The sequence below is a fragment of the Macaca fascicularis genome, chromosome 14 (assembly GCF_037993035.2).
Source record: "Macaca fascicularis isolate 582-1 chromosome 14, T2T-MFA8v1.1".
In the NCBI taxonomy this organism is placed as follows: Eukaryota; Metazoa; Chordata; class Mammalia; order Primates; family Cercopithecidae; genus Macaca; species Macaca fascicularis.
The window spans coordinates 94,859,349-94,876,077 of record NC_088388.1 but is presented as its reverse complement, the minus strand read 5'-3'; the positions used below and the strand labels follow the sequence as shown (position 1 = coordinate 94,876,077).

Below are 16,729 nucleotides of genomic sequence, written 5' to 3'. Positions count from 1 at the left end.
AGTCAGATTAGATTTTTGTATGTACATGAGTGTGTTGTTTGTAGCTAGTTTTGTTCATTTCTGATCATCTCTAATGAAAGCATTTCTGATTAAGATTTTGATCAGCTATATAATTGGACAGTATTAATTGCTCAGTTTTAATTGTTTTTTCTTTCCTTCTTTAGGATCCCCCATTTGTTTTAGATGCTTCCCTTGGTGTGATAAGTAGAGTAGAAAAAATTGGTGGTGCTTCTAGTCGAGGTGAAAATTCTTATGGACTAGAAACTGTGTGTAAGGTAAATGTTATAATGTGTATGTGATTTTCTTTGGTTTGAAAAGCTTTGTATTAAATAGAAACCTCTGTTTTGAAATTGGTTTCCAAAATATCAAATGGATTTCCAATTAGAAATGTTATTTTAGTATGACATTTATAGAAGAAAACAAAATTTAGCAGTAATAGAAAAGGTGATTCATGAATTAGACTTAATTCTTTTGGGTCCAGTTCAGTCTACATACTTTGATATATTTAGAAATTCATAACTTATTTTTTAATAATGATCATCTTGGCTGGACACGGTGGCTCACGCCTGTAATCCCAGTACTTTCAGAGACTGAGGCAGACGGATCACTTCAGGTCAAAAGTTCGAGACCAGTCTGGCCAACATGATGAAAACCCATCTCTACTAAAAATACAAAAATTAACCAGGCGTGGTGGTGGGCACCTGTAATCTCAGCTATTGGGGAGGCTGAGGCAGCAGAATTGCTTGAATCTGGGAGGCGGAGGTTGCAGTGAGCCAAGATAGTGCCACTGTACTCCAGCCTGGGCAACAGAGCAAGACTCTGAAAAAAAAAATTAGTAATAATGACCATCTTTAATACACATAGTACTGATAGGATACCACATACTTCCACATTCATTATTTCACTTTGAGCCTTATAAAAATCCTGTGAGGTAGGCACAATAGACATTATTACCTTTAATTTACAAATTAGCAACATAAGGCTCTGAGCAGTTCCACTACTTTGTAGTGGAAGAACTAAATAACTAAATATGATATATTCATCATCACCTATCTTTTCTATTTCTAGTTCTCATAATTTTTCTTTTTTTTTGAGATGGAGTCTCGCTCTGTCGCCCAGGCTGGAGTGCAGTGGCGTGATCTTTGCTCACTGCAAGCTCTGCCTCCTGGGTTCACGCGATTCTCCTGCCTCAGTCTCCCGAGTAGCTGGGACCACAAGCACCCACCACCATGCCTGGCTAATTTTTTTGTGTGTATTTTTAGTAGAGATGGGGTTTCACCATGTTAGCCAGGATGGTCTCAATCTCCTGACCTTGTGATCTGCCCATCTTGGCCTCCCAGAGTGCTGGGATTACAGGTGTGAGCCACTATGCCCAGCCAATTTTTCTACTTCTGAAACAATAGTGTGGAAAAATTGATATTGTAGACTTTTCTTATGTTCTAATCTACTGGCATTCTTTAAATGCATTGATATTTGAATGAAACATAGATTGTTACATTTTTACCATTAAGTCATAGATATTTAATACTATGTACCACTTCTCCAGGTCACTGTTATTAAGGCCTAATTCACTAACACGCATGCACATTGAGATTCTACATCACATTGTTCCTTTCTTTTGCTATTCTGCCAGTGCCAAAAGAAACAGCATGTGTATAATTCAAGATACTTTGTTATGCTAATCTTAGAAGTTTTGTGACTCTGGTATTAAAGCTAATGACTTAGTAATTATTTTTGTAGTTTTCTTTTTTTTTTCGAGACAAGAGTCTGGCTCTGTCACCCAGGCTGGAGTGCAGTGGCATGATCTCGGCTCACTGCAGCCTCTGCTTCCCAGGTTCAACTGATTCTCCTACCTCAGCCTCCTGAGTAGCTGGGATTACGGGCATATGCCACCATGCCTGGCTAATTTTTGTATTTTTGGTAGAGACAGGTTTCACCACGCTGGTCAGGCTGGTATCAAACTCCTGGCCTCAAGTGATCTGCTCACCTTGGCCTCCCAAGGTGTTGAGATTACAGGCGTGAGCCACTGTGCCTGGCCTGTGGTTTTCCATTATAGTCAGAAGGGCTCTGTAAGTGTAATTGCTGTCAACCACGTGTCAAGCACACTGTTTCCTGATCACTTTTCTGTAGTTTAATAGTAAGTAGCACATATAATATAAGAGGATGTGAAAGAAGATAATTTTGAATCTTAATCATTTTAAATATAATTTTTTTTTTCCATGGAACAGGATCGTTATCAATTAACACAAATATTTGTAGGGCCCCTGACATGGTACTTTCAGAGAACTCTGTGGTTAACAGAATGATTCTGAGTATCTCTCCTAGTTATAAAGATATTTACTAAGGGAAAACAAGATATCAGCTTAGGTTCCTGCACATGTTTATTTTAAAAGATAGTAAAGCCAGCATTCTAGTTTTGGATCAGATTTATAATATACTGTCTTACTCACATATTGTGGGTACATTGTAGTGGAGTGGCTTTGTGTGTGATTCTACAAAATGAGGCATAATAAAGCTATTTTGAATTCTGCCTAGGTAAAAACATTTAAATAAAATGATTAGTCTTAAAATTATTCTTTTCTTATAATTTTTTTTTTTAATTTTTCGTAGAGACAAGGTCTTGCTGTGTTGCCCAGGCTGGTCTTGAACTTGTAATAATTTATGTTTCATTCAAGTATCAATCAATGCATTTAAAGAATGATAGTAGATAAGAACATAGGAAAAGTCTACAATACCAATTTTTCCCCACCACTGTTTTAGAAGTAGAACACCTCAAGTGTCCCTCTTGCTTTGTCCACCCAAAGTGTCAGAATTAGAGGCATGAGCCACTGTGTCTGGCCCTTGAAATTATCTTAATCCCCAGTTTTTTTCTAAGTGCTATTAAGATAACAGTAAACCAGAACATGAATAACTGCATTCAGCCTGAGCATAGAAAACTGCTTAGGGACAAATGGAAGGGAACCTTGGTCTTTAGACCTTACTGTAGAACCTGGATAATATAAACTAAACTATTCAGAGGTTATGTGTCAGTAGATGGTGGAAGAATGTGGTTATAGAGTGAGGGAAGGAAGACTTTCAGGCAGGGTTTAGTTCTATCAAGTCTAGTAGCAGGGGACTTAGGAAGAGAAGGTCCAATGCAAATGAACCCTGGGAAGGGAGAGTTAGTAGGAAAATAATCACCAGATATAATGAAATGAAGGCACATATGAAATGTAACAAATACTAATCAGGTTTTATTAATAAGGAAATTTATGAGAGAAAATGGGCTTTCACAGGGAAAGCACATATAGTTTTCAGTCATGATATTAATAGTTTGTGTCAGTCATGATATTAATCTTCAGATGTAATATCGTTAATCCTCAGTGGTTACATCAAATACTGTCGCTTTCACTGGCCTATTTTGAGTCCATAAGCATAGGTAAATTTCCTGCCCTCTGAATTCTGCTTTGTAGTAGAGTACTTGTGTTTCTTTCAATTTTTCCCAGTAAACCATTATAATTTCCCTGTCTCCAGGAGCTGATGCCTGATTTATTTTTGTATCCTACATTCACAAATCTTAACATTTTACAAGATAGTTCCAAGTAACCTTATTGATTCATTTAAGTAGTGAACAATCATTAACTTGGTTCCTAAATCTTTTCTAGGATATTAGGAGTTTACGATTTGCTCATAAACCAGAGGGGCGGACAAGAAGATCCATATTTGAGAATCTAATGAAATATGCATTTCCTGTCTCTAATAACCTGGTAAAATGTTTCCTGTCTTTGGAAAATTTGTGCTATAATTATTGATGTAGTATAAAGAAACTTGTTTAGGCTGTCTAGAATCTCTACATTTACATCCCTGCTTTGACATTTAACCAGAGGTATAGTGTAAGTATAACCTAGTATCTTGCATCAATTTATTTAGGTATGAAATAAAGGAAGCTGGACTAGCTGATTTCTGAGGTCCAATCCAGCACTAACATTTTATGATTATATGATCTTGCTATTCAGGGTGTTTCCATGATGAAAAGTTGCCTGTTGTCTTCATTAGGATTTGAAATCTCCTTTTTAATTGGGAGCCAGTTAAGACTAGCAATTTGGGAGGTAAGGGTAGGCAAACCCTGAGTTCCCACTATGTGCTATAGACAGTGTTAGACTCCCACGTTTATATCACGTCACTTCTCTGTAGCCTATGGTGGTAGATATTATTTATCCCTGTTTAGCGATGAAAGCCACATCAGGTAAGCAGTTAACTCAAGGGCACAGTTAGTAGGAGTACTATTTGGAATCAACGTTGGTCTTATGACTCCAGTTCAATTTTTTTTTTTTTTTTGGCATCATAGTTGTTTTTAAATGTAATGTCTTTATTTGAAAGTAAACCTACAAAGGCTACCAAAGATAATCTGAAGGAAATAAAATGATATGTTAGTATTTGATAAGTTTTGTTGTCAAGTGTCTTTGCTTTTTTGTATGCTTAAAAAATATGTAAAAAAAATAGATTTTCAAAATTATAAAACAAAAACTATAATACAAAAAAGGATGCTAATACATAAACTGTTCTTGCAGATAAATAAATGAAAACTTTGGATATATGGATACATTTCTGATTCATTACCTTTGTGAATATCTTTTTTTAGCTCTTATCATTGTTTACTTTTTTGTAGCCTCTTTTTGCTTTTGAATACAAAGAAGTATTCCCTGAAAATGGATGGAAACTATATGACCCTCTTTTAGAGTATAGAAGGCAGGTATGTACTTTCTTTTCTTTCAATTTTAGTATTTTGTATTCTTTTCATTACGAAGAAAACTGGGTGAACCATGTATGAAAACCAGCATATCTCATACCACAGTAATTCACTACAGTAACAGATTAAAGCAGAATTCAATCTTGAAATCTGTTTTAGTATATCATTCTTCCTATTCTTCCTTCAGTATACCACTTTCCAAAAAGTCTCTATATTGCATTACTTAAGCCCCACCTAAAATAGTCTTTTCTTTATTTTTAACTTTCCTCCTGTCCACTATGCTTTCTTGAGAATTTAAGACATACTGATTATTTCTTGGTAATCGTTCGATTTGTTATCTAGAATATTCTAGAATTCAAATATGAAAATTCTTGAGCTTTTACTTTTGTATTTAAATTTCAAACATAGCATTTTAATTATAACATTTCTAATTAATTGTGGTTTTACAAAACCACAATAAGTAGAGGTAAAGAACCACCACCAGAGAGCTAAAGATATCTAAATGACTTGAAGTGTGGGGCTTGTTACCACACTTACATGTGGAAAGTGAAGTTGAAATTTCCTCATTTAGTTATAAAGTTAATTGGCAAAATATGAAATAGAATACAAAATAAATGGGAATCAACTAAAAGCCAAGAGTATACAAGAAACATGTTAGGAGATTTGTGCTAACTCAAAAATCCAGTGTCAGAAGAAGATGACTAAGCAACGAAAAAGTATAGCAAGTGTCTTTAGAAATTATAAAAATGAGGACTACTCTTTGGGAGTCTGGGAACAAATTGCTGTCCCAGGAGCATTCAGTGTAGAACTTTGGAAAGCAGATGAGGTAACTGTGTCTAAATAAAAGAAATAAATTATTACTGAAAAGAAAAAATAAGTTAAAGTGTAAATGAACAACTATACCCATACAGAAAGAGAATTATGAGATTAGGAATTGTGACAGTAAGAATAGAGCATTGGCTTCTACATAAAATGGTATGGATGCTTTATGGTCTTTGACTTACTTCTCTGAATCAACTAAAAGGTCTAATGGAGTCAGGACACTAGTTAGAAGCTGTAGTTTTAAGATTTTTTTTCTTGGATATATTTTAAGTTTATTACAGAAGAAAATGAAGATGATCTCTTAAAATTAAGGACTAATGATAAAGCATCAGATTATTCATTTTCACCCCTTTAAATTTAAAAGAGGAAGTGGTAATACTTGCATTCTGTACAAAATTCAAAAGGTCCAGCAGGGTATACTGAAAGGTAGGTTTTCCTTCCAGGACAACCCTGTGTCCCCCCAGCCATTCGAGTTCCCCTCCCTTTAGGAAATGACATTATTGGTTTCCTGAGTATTTTTTTCAAAGTTTCATGTCTACAAAGCTTGTGTATGTATGTTTGGGTATTGTTTTTTTAAGCATATGGTAGCATGCCATGCACACTCTTCTCTGCTTTTCTTTTTTCATTAATATATTTTGGAGATGGTACCATCTTCAAACATACAGACCTTTCTGTTTTTTTAAATTGAGATATAACTCACATACCATAAAATTTACTATTTTAAAGTATACAGTCCACTGCTTTTTAACATATTCACGAAATTGTGCAGTTACCACCACACTGTAATTCTAGCACATTTAGAAGACTTAGTTTTGAATTTTAGCTCTAGTTCTTACTCTCACACTTAGATGTAGGCTCTTGAATGAGTCATTTATGGCACACTGCCTTCATTTTTTACTTGGTGATAGATACCACATTATGGGATGTTTGAAGGATTGGTAACATATAGAAAGGCACTTTGTAAACTGTAAAAATCTATCCAAATGATGATTATTATATTTATTGCGTTGTGAGGCTCTGAAAAACAGGTATTATGACTGGCTTTATCATGTGCTGCCACTAAAAAAATGATAGCCACATTCATTCAATAGATCTACACTTAATAGTGTTAAAAGAAATCAGACTATATCTCTTCAAAAATGAGCAAAGGCTGGGCACAGTGGCTCAAACCTGTAATCCCAGCATTTTGGGAGGCTGAGACAGGCAGATCACTTGAGCCCAGGAGTTTGAGATCAGCGTGGGCAACATAGTGAAACCCCATCTATACAAAAAAATAAAAATTAGCCAGGTGTGGCGTGCACCTGTAGTCCCAGCTACTTGGGAGGCTGAGATGGGAGGACCACCTGAGCCCAGGAGATCAAGGCTGTGGTGAGCTGTGAATATGCCACTGCACTCAAGCTTGGGCAACAGTGAGATGCCCCATGTCTCAAAAAATAAGTAAATAAAAATGGGCAAAGCTATTAATAACTGTTTAGGTTTGTCATATAGGAGAATATTTCTTTAATTTACTCTTGAAGGACATATACAATATGTAGTGATTATACACAGGACTATGGAATTTGTGGATAAGGCCAAGAAAAATCAAGTCATCAGTCTGGGCACAGTGGCTCACAACTGTAATCCCAGCACTTTGGGAGGCCAAGGCAGGAGGACTGCTCAAACCCAGGAGTTCGAGACAAGCCTGGGAAACATGGTGAAACCCTGTCTCTACCAAAAATACAAAAATTAGCCAGGTGTGGTGACACATGCTTGTAGTCACAGCTATCCAGGGGGATTGAGGCAGGAGGATTGATTGAGCCCTGGAGCTCGAGGCTGCAGTGAGCCATGAATGTGCCACTACACTCCAGCCTGGGTGACAGAGTGAGACCCTGTCTCAAAAAAAAAAAAAAAAAAAAAAAGGAAAAATATCAAGTCATGGGTAAAAATCTGTATAAAGATAATGAGCAGCCCAGTGCGGTGGTTCACACCTGTAATCCCAGCACTTTGAGAAGCCAAGGTGGGAGGATTGCTTGAGCTCAGGAGTTCGACACCAGCCTGGGCAACATGGTGTAACCCTATCTCTACAAAAAATACAAAAATTAGCCAGGCGTGGTGGTGCATGCCTGAAGTCCTAGCTACTCTGGAGGCTGACGTGGGAGGATTGCTTGAGCCCTGGAGGTTGAGGCTACAGTGAGCTGTGATTGCACCACTGCAGTCCAGCCTGGTGAAGAGTGCAGAGACCTTATCTCAAGAAACAAACAAAAAAGGTAACGAGCATGGTCTCCTGCAGAAATACCCAACAAAAGTTACATGCATTACTTAACAAACTTGGAAAACAGTCACTTCAGTCAAGGGAAACAGAATTTATCCTTAGAACTGGAATATAAGTAACTAAGAAAGCCATAATCCTTTCAGTTTGTTTGTGTAATAACTTGACCCTGACAAGTGGATACTGAAGGGCAGTGATTTTGTTTGGAGAGTAGATATATACCAAAGATCAATAGTTGTCAGTATATTTTTAGTACTGTCTACAAAGAAAGTGTCTGAGGGCTAGCCAATTCCAGTTTTCTGCTTGAAAGGCAGTTTTTAGTGAAGATAGGCGTGTCAGCATATCTAAGAATGAGGTAGCCATGAAGGTAATTTAAGTCAGTGGTTCTCATTCCTACCCCACCCTGCTACTTACCTGAATAATGTGACATTCCCCATGAGAACAGTGGTTCTCCTGGTAGTGATTTTACAAGGATATGGGAAGTGGAGTGGGAGACAAGAGTACCTTTCTGAGTTGGGGGATGGTGCATTAGGCTCTCCGATGTATGCTTCTCAAGTGATCTGACCTTCTTAGCTCTGACTGCATGTTTTCTAAGAAAACTTTGGAAACTGATTTTGCTTCTTATGGAAACTTCCTATGGTTCACTGATTTATTCATTTATACATTTATCAAATTCATATAATACGTTCTAAATACTAGTGGCTAAAATACGAAACAAAATGGAAAGTCCAGGTTCCCAAAGAGTTTGTGTTCAATGGAGCATTCAAACAAATAGATTAACAATTACAATATAATGTAATGAATAGTCTGATAGAGCAAGTACTGTAGGGAGAGAACATGAAGCCATCTGGGAGCTGAAAGACGTTTGATATAGACTAGACCAGAGCATACGGTGGCAAGGGAGAGATCTGGAGAAAGCAAGATTGTAGAGGGCTTTGCTAAGTCTGGTAAAGGACTTCATACTTTATATGAAAAGCAATAGGTAGCCATTGATTTTAAGCAGAGGAATGACATAATCCCTTTTGCATCTTAAAAGATTACTGTGGAGGCAGTGTAGAGAATGGATTATAGAGGGACAGGAGAGAATTGATAATGGCCTGAATTAGGGAAGTGGTGGTAAGAATTGAAAAAAGTGAGCAAACTTCTGGTATTTCCGGAGGCAAAATCATAGAAATTGGTCATTGACTGGATGTAAGGGATAAGGGAGAGGGAGGAGTTAAAGACGATAACCAAGTTTCTTGGATGAATACCATCTCTTTAAACTTGCCAATTCACTGTACTTTTTAGTATAGCATGTGAAAATATACGTATATATAAAAAATATATACGTATATATAAAATATGAAATATATAAGTATATATTCACATGCTATACTAAAAAGTACAGTGAATTGTGTGTATATATATATTATATATAAGTTTTAAGATGGAATCTCACTGTGTCATCCAGGCTGGAGTGCAGTGGCGTGATCTTACCTCACTGCAACCCTCACCTCCTAGGTTCAAGCAATTCTCCTGCCTCAGCTTCCCAAGTAGCTGGGATTACAGGCATGAGTCACCATTCCCGGTTAAGTTTTGTATAATAGAAATGGGGTTTCATCCATGTTGGCCAGGCTGGTCTTGAACTCCTGACCTCTAGTGATCTGCCCACCTCAGCCTCCCAAAGTGCTGGGATTACAGGCGTGAGCCACCATGCCCGGCCAGCACGTGAATATTTTGTTAAAAACCTCTAATTAAGCCTTTTACTTGTGGAAATAAGTCATGGGTAAAAATCTGTATGAAGATAATGAGCAGCCTGGTGCAGGGTTTAACTTTCATCTTAAAGTTGTCCAGAATATCTGAAGTCAAGGAAATCAGGAGGGAGGGAAAGATGTAGACCATAGGGAGCAAGATGGGACCAGGCTAATTATATGGGGTAAACAGGATGTAAGGTACTAATGAAAGAACGGTTAGGGATAAATAGAAGCGCTATTGAGAGTGTTTGCTGGAAGGGAATTTTCTTTCTTAATTTTAACATCCTTCTGGGTGTTTGGCAACAGCTTGAGAAATACTTCTTTAAAGGAGAGTACATTCTGCTCTATGAGATTTTTACAACAACTTAGTGAACTAGGATAGTAAATTTTTCTTGAGGAATAATGTACTGTTATATAAAAAGGACAGATTTGGAATGGTCATGGAATTCTCTGCTACTTCCTAATGTATAGCTTTGGCCAAATTACAAACTGTGCCATAGTTTCTTTATGAAATGAAGTTAATGAAACCTGAGTACAGTAAAATACATCTGTGTTTGGGTGTAAAGAGGCTGGCAAAGTGCCTACACATAATAGATGCTCAGTAAATGTATTTTTCACTTTCAATTCTGTCTTTTTGTTTTGATAAGAATTTTCAGAGATCATAAAATTTAAAAGATTTTCTTAAGTCCAATCATTTAATAGCTGAATTTTGTATACAGTGAAGGATGGAAAATTTCAGTTGTCTTATTAAGTAATCCTATAATGTGAAGTACTACACTATAAAATAGCAGATGTTGAAGACGCACGAGAGCTCAATAGTTGATATATTTTTAAAAAATTGTTTTAAACATTTTTCTTGCTTGTTGCCTTTTATTTTGCCTTGCATGCCTCCCTTACTTTTCTAATATATTTTAGATTAGCAAAATCCATTAGTACCTGAGTGAAAAATGTACTTCACATATATAAGTGATAGCTTTGTATGTAGTACTCTGGTGGACACTTGGTGCCTGACTTCTGATGTTTCTTTGTATAGATGAATGGCAACAAAGTCAATCATCCAGTCAAACTGAATGAGACCCTGCACTTTGGGAGGCCAAGGCAGGCGGATCACCTGAGGTCAGGAGTTCACGACCAGCCTGACCAACATGGTGAAACCCTGTCTCTACTAAAAATACAAAATTAGCCAGGCGTGGTGGTGCATGCCTGTAATCCCAGCTACTGGGGAGGCTGAGGCAGGAGAATCCCTTGAACCTGGGAGGCAGAGGTTGCAGTAAGCCGAGATCACATCATTGCACTCCAGCCTAGGCAACAAGAGTGAAACTCTGTCTCCAAAAAAGGAGCATTTGGCCAGGTGTGGTGGCTCACGCCTATAATCCCAGCACTTTGGGAGGCCAAGACAGGTGGATCACGAGGTTAGGAGATTGAGACCATCCTGGCCAACCCTTTCTCTACTAAAAATACAAAAATTAGCCCAGCACGGTGACGTACGCCTGTAGTCCCAGCTACTCAGGAGGCTGAGGCAGGAGAGTCACTTGAACCCGGGAGGCAGAGGTTGCAATGAGCTGAGATCGCACCATTGCACTCCAGCCTGGGCAACAGAGCGATACTCTGTCTCAAAAAAAGAATAGGAACATTTGAAGTATTAATGTTTCCTCCCTCCTCCTGAATATGCTTAGCACAAGCCCACACTCAGTATTTAGTGAATTAATGTCTGTTATATTAACATCAAATTGGGAATTGGGTTCCACAAATGAATACATATCCCTATATCAGAATATCTAATCCTAAAAGCCTGGTACCACAGGCTGACAACAGCTATCCCAGCACTTTAGGAGATGGACAGTAGAGGTCAGAGAGATTGAACAGGATGACTTCTGTCCTGGTGTCGCTTAATATTTTAGTTAGATAGTAATTTGTCTTATGTTTCATTTCACATGTAGGGAATTCCAAATGAAAGCTGGAGAATAACAAAGATAAATGAACGATATGAACTTTGTGATACATACCCTGCCCTCCTGGTCGTGCCAGCAAATATTCCTGACGAAGAATTAAAGAGAGTGGGATCCTTCAGATCAAGAGGCCGTATCCCAGTAAGTAGGAAGTTTGGAGTTTGGATGAGCCTTTGCAAGTGCTTTTTTACTCAATGTAATGCTGAGATTAATGAGTAGGAGAATGGATTCAGGATATAAATAGCTACAGCAGCAGGTCTTTCGTGGGGATATTGGAGATTGATTTATTTAGTAAAGTTAAAACTAGAGGAAAGACTTAGATTAAAGAGGCTTCCGGAGAGTGTGATATGGGTATTAGATAAACTGCACAGAATTGCATGATTCTTCACTGAAAAGCAAAGTTTGCTCTGTGTATTAGTCACTATTTATCTTATTGTATATTCTTTAGTCATGGTGATAAATGTTCTTTTTTTTTTTTAAGTCCTAGAAAGAACACCTTACAAATTTATAACTGGATCTTAGAAAGATGAGCTTAAATAATTTTAGGTACAAAATTCATAGATTCTAAAGGCTTTTAGAACTGAGCAGTTTTGCTAATATATTAAGTGGGGTTTACTTAGCCCTGTTTCAAAGTATTTTTTCCAGGAGGTAACATTTCCCAGTAATCAACGACTTTCCTAAATCAGTATCTGACTAAAGAATTAGACCAAGTTTTCCACATGCCAGAATTGGCTTGAAAGAAAGGCGATAATTTTTCCTAGCAGCCCCAGATGTCCTTTCATGGCCAGGCTTTGGATCCAATTAGAAAGCAGAGATTTATTGAGTACTGTTTTTGAGAATTATAAACAGAGAAGTATGTAAAAGGTGTGTTACCTTTTTTTTCCTCATTAAGGTTTTATCATGGATTCATCCTGAAAGTCAAGCCACAGTCACTCGGTGTAGCCAGCCCATGGTTGGAGTGAGTGGAAAGCGAAGCAAAGAAGATGAAAAATACCTTCAAGCTATCATGGATTCCAATGCCCAATCTCACAAAATCTTTATATTTGATGCCCGGCCAAGTGTTAATGCTGTTGCCAACAAGGTCAGATGGTCTCTTAGTAATTATAATTATGGTTTCATGGATCAGCTGAGTTTGGCAGGGCCACAGTGTAGTAAAAAGGGCTCAAGCTCTACACTGGTAAAGATATAGGTTCTAGTCTTGGCTCTTCAACTTGATGGTGTGATTTTGAGTTATTTAACCTCTTTAGACCTCAATTTGTTTATTGGTAAAAATGAGAATAATAGTTAACAGTGTTGTTTTGGGAGCAAACATCATTTAATAAAAAATAATGCATAACCTTGTGCTTACTTACATAATAACTAGGTGTTCAGTTATTCTGAGTTTCCCACTTCTCCAAATTTGACAACTGAGTTTATGACTCACTGAAGTCCCTGTATAGTCCTGCTCTAGGAATAGCAAACTAGTGTTCTCAGTGACTAGTGGTGCCCTCTTCTGACCGTCCTCCACCTGAACAAGTTATTCAGACTGACTGACAGTCAGATGTAGCTGATTGTTCCAGCAGAATAAATATTAGCATTATGGAAATTGAAATTTTGGTTCAGTTGACCAAATCTATAGGAGGAGGGAAGGAGAGAGAAGACATAACAACTTGACTACAGCAGCAGGTACCATTACTGAAAAGTGCTCATCTTTTCAAGTGTACATTTCAGTGCTTTTAGTATATTCACAAAGTTGTACAACCATCACCACTACCTGATTCCAGGACATTTTCATTCTATGTGTTTCTGTGACAGGTTCTGTATAGTTGTTACCGCTGCTGTCTTTCTAGAATGTTGCAACAAATTTGAATTGAAAGTTCCTCTCTTATTCCCACTCTTCAGAAGTAATCCTTGTTAACAGGTATCCATTGAAACACTGTTAATTCTATAATTGTGCCAAATGATTTCCCACTCTCAGTGTCAGAAAGGAAGCTGAACTTCTGTTCTTTCAGTAATTTGTTGCTGTTTATGAGTTCGTGGGTTCTGTTGTTTTCAAAGATGTGGGTCATATGATCACTTAATTTTATATAATTATATTTGCTGCTCCAGTATTTTCCTAATTTGTTTCTATTAGAGCTCTAAGAAGTATAATTTTACACATGAGTTAGGTAGAAGATAGAATATTTTATTCATGAAATATAAAAAGATTAAGTCCAGAAAAATTAGGTTCTTCTTTCCAGCCATAGCTTATTTTGAACACCAAATATTTTCTCATTCTATTCTGTAGATGTAGATTTCAGTCTTTGAGAACATTCATGATGATAGCATTCTGTGCTTTTATACTTGTTCTTTTTATTTAAAAAGAATTATGTGGTTAAAAAAGAAGCAGGTCATTTTGATTGCAAAGAGTTTATTTCTTAGATATGAAGATTAAAATGAGGTGAAGAGGCAGGGAGGTGAAGCAGCATAGGTAAACCAGATATGCGGTCGCAGCACCTGAAACTTACAGTCTGGTAATTTCAGTATATATGAAAGGAAGTCTTCTATAAGAACTTATGCTTGGGTAGAAGTTGAAGTATGGGCTGGGAAAATTTAGTGCTTTACAATGTTTAAATACCCTCATATGTGTTTCACATTTAATTTTAATAACGGGCCACATGAGCAAGTCAGAGTACGTATATATTCATTTGGTAAAGAAGAACATGAGGAAGCGAGTGGTTGTGCTAAATAAGTTGTCCTGAGCCATCCATTTTCCTGTGGAGTTTTCCTGGTCTCCAGTAATATGTATCATCTTTTATGCTATTGGATATTTTATGTCACTTGTCCACAGATGTGCATTCATTTATGATTTTCCATGATGTGTGCTTTTTTCCAGGCAAAGGGTGGAGGTTATGAAAGTGAAGATGCCTATCAAAATGCTGAACTAGTTTTTCTGGATATCCACAATATTCATGTTATGAGAGAATCTTTACGAAAACTTAAGGAGATTGTGTACCCCAACATTGAGGAAACTCACTGGTTGTCTAACTTGGAATCTACTCATTGGCTAGAACATATTAAGGTGGGTGTGTGTTACTATATCCCAAACAAAGACTTTCTCTACTCCTTTGTTTATATTAGCTTTTAATATTAACAATGAAAAATGGGTAAATGCTTTGATACTTGGAATTACTACTGAATTTTAATGTTTGAATGAATTGGTTTTTTATACTGTGCATTTGGTTCTGTTGTACTTCTTTCGTTCCCCCTCGCCATCCTATCTGAATTCGAACCATCCTTCAGATTCTAGTTCATATTTCATTTCTTCGTAAAGTCTTCCCAGATTGCATCCTTTTCCATTTTCTCTGAACTCTTTACCCTGTCTTTCTATCTAGTCAGGAACTAGCCTGTACTTTGTTTGCTTTTGTGTGTCAACCAATGTATATTGCTAATTTATGAAGACCAAGACTGGATAAATCCTATATATATTTTTTTGTCTTCTCAGGAGCTAGGGCAGCACTATCTGTGAATAGGTACCCAGTAAATATTAGTTGCATGATATGTGAAAACCATTCTGATCAGGAAAATGAGGTGGAATGGTTGCATGAGCCACACTGAGTGCTAAGTCATTTGCAGAGCACATGTCAGTGCTAATTTACCTAACATGCTAATATAGTTATCATATTTTCAGATATGGTCTGTCAGTAACATAACTCACCAAAATATAGACTTATGTAACCACATATATAAATATTATGAGGTAATGGGAAATGCATTCTTTCATGATAAGAACGATACTTCTACTCACATTAAAATCTCTGAAGTTCAGACAATTGAAGAGAAAACCAAACTGAGTTAAGAATTTTAAATAGACCACTTTTACTATTGTTTCCGCTTTGAGAAGCTTAGAAGCTTGAAAATCACAAAGTATAAACACTACTCAGCATGTTCATGTGGCCCATTTATTAAATTATGTGATGTGTAAATATACAGTCTTACGCTTGATTTGGAACTAACATAAATCTCTGTGTTTGATTCTGAAAACTCCAAGTATTTAATTTCCAGCTACAACATGGTCTCTAAAAGGCTGGCTATAACAGAATCAAATTTCCCTGGAGGTATAAGACATATAGTTGGGCTAAACTACTTTATTCTCCCCCAATCCTTATCACACCAAGAAAATTTATTCACTCAATCACTCTCTTCTGGTCTCTGTTCAAATATCACCTGAGAGAGGCCTTTCCCCGCCTCTTTACAAAATAAGAGTTCTACCAGCACTCCCTATAACTTCTATGGAGGGTTTTCACTTATTGCCATCTGGTATACTGTATATTTCCTTGTTTATTTGTGACTGGTGGGCCTTGCCCAAATAGAATGTAAACTTCAGTAAGCAGGAACTTTGTTCTCTGCTGTATGGCCTGTGCCTAGAGCAGTATCTGCCTTCTAGTAAGGGACTCCATAAATGTTTAACGAATGAATGAACGATTACTACTTTGTATAACTCTTCCTGACCAATCGTAACTAAACCTTTGGGTTAGTGATTCTTAACTTTGTATATGCACTAGAATTATAGGTGGAATTTATTTAAAATATGGAATTAGGATCATTGGAGAATGGGGTCTAGGCACTTCAGGCTTACAAATGCCTCTGATATCCTGATGTCAAGATTGTCATAGTACCCCATTTCCAGAATATGCTAATAGCTGTGATCGAGGGGAGGTTACGATATTTCCAAGCTTAATAATCTGTTTTCTTTCATTCTCATCTGTGTAGGTAGAACTATACTGTTTTTCAGGTATAATACGATATGGCCATTGCAGGGAAGAATAGGCTGTACTGTCCTTTTTTTTTAAGATACCATACTTTTGTGTTTCTTTCTTGGTTATATCTAATTATTTTTAATAATTTAGTTTTAACTCAAGATCGATTTCAGAAAAGGTAAGTTATTTTGTAAAGGATTTCTGCATATTTAGAAAATAAGAGCTTAAGTTATTTTAAATAACAGATTGACATATTAATCTGTGAATTTTCATGCATAGTGTTACAGAAAAGTAGCTCACTCTAAAGTTTATACTATGCTTGCTGTATGCTTTGTGACATAAAAATCTTTAGTCAAAACAATACAATAAATGCTATAGAATATTTCAAAAGAGATCCAGTATTATTGCTTTCACGTACTTGTCCCAATTTGGTTTCAGTAAGCGTTGTTTCAAATCATAAAAAAACTTCAATTTCCATATCAATTATTTTTATTTAAATAGATGATGGAATATTTGATGATTCTTAGAAA

At 36.7% G+C, this 16,729-nt stretch overlaps 1 protein-coding gene across 14 annotated transcripts in view; it reads left to right on the top strand.

Annotated features, from left to right (window-relative positions):
- The window catches only part of MTMR2 (myotubularin related protein 2), an 86,377-nt gene that overhangs the window by 58,377 nt on the left and 11,271 nt on the right, over positions 1-16,729 (top strand). For all 14 annotated transcript variants that reach the window (XM_065528906.2, XM_045371141.3, XM_005579404.5 and 11 more), the window contains 6 exons: positions 165-275; positions 3,645-3,746; positions 4,649-4,732; positions 11,473-11,622; positions 12,374-12,562; positions 14,336-14,521. In XM_065528906.2, the coding sequence (XP_065384978.1) occupies positions 165-275; positions 3,645-3,746; positions 4,649-4,732; positions 11,473-11,622; positions 12,374-12,562; positions 14,336-14,521 (822 nt within the window). The remainder of the gene's footprint in view (positions 1-164; positions 276-3,644; positions 3,747-4,648; positions 4,733-11,472; positions 11,623-12,373; positions 12,563-14,335; positions 14,522-16,729) is intronic.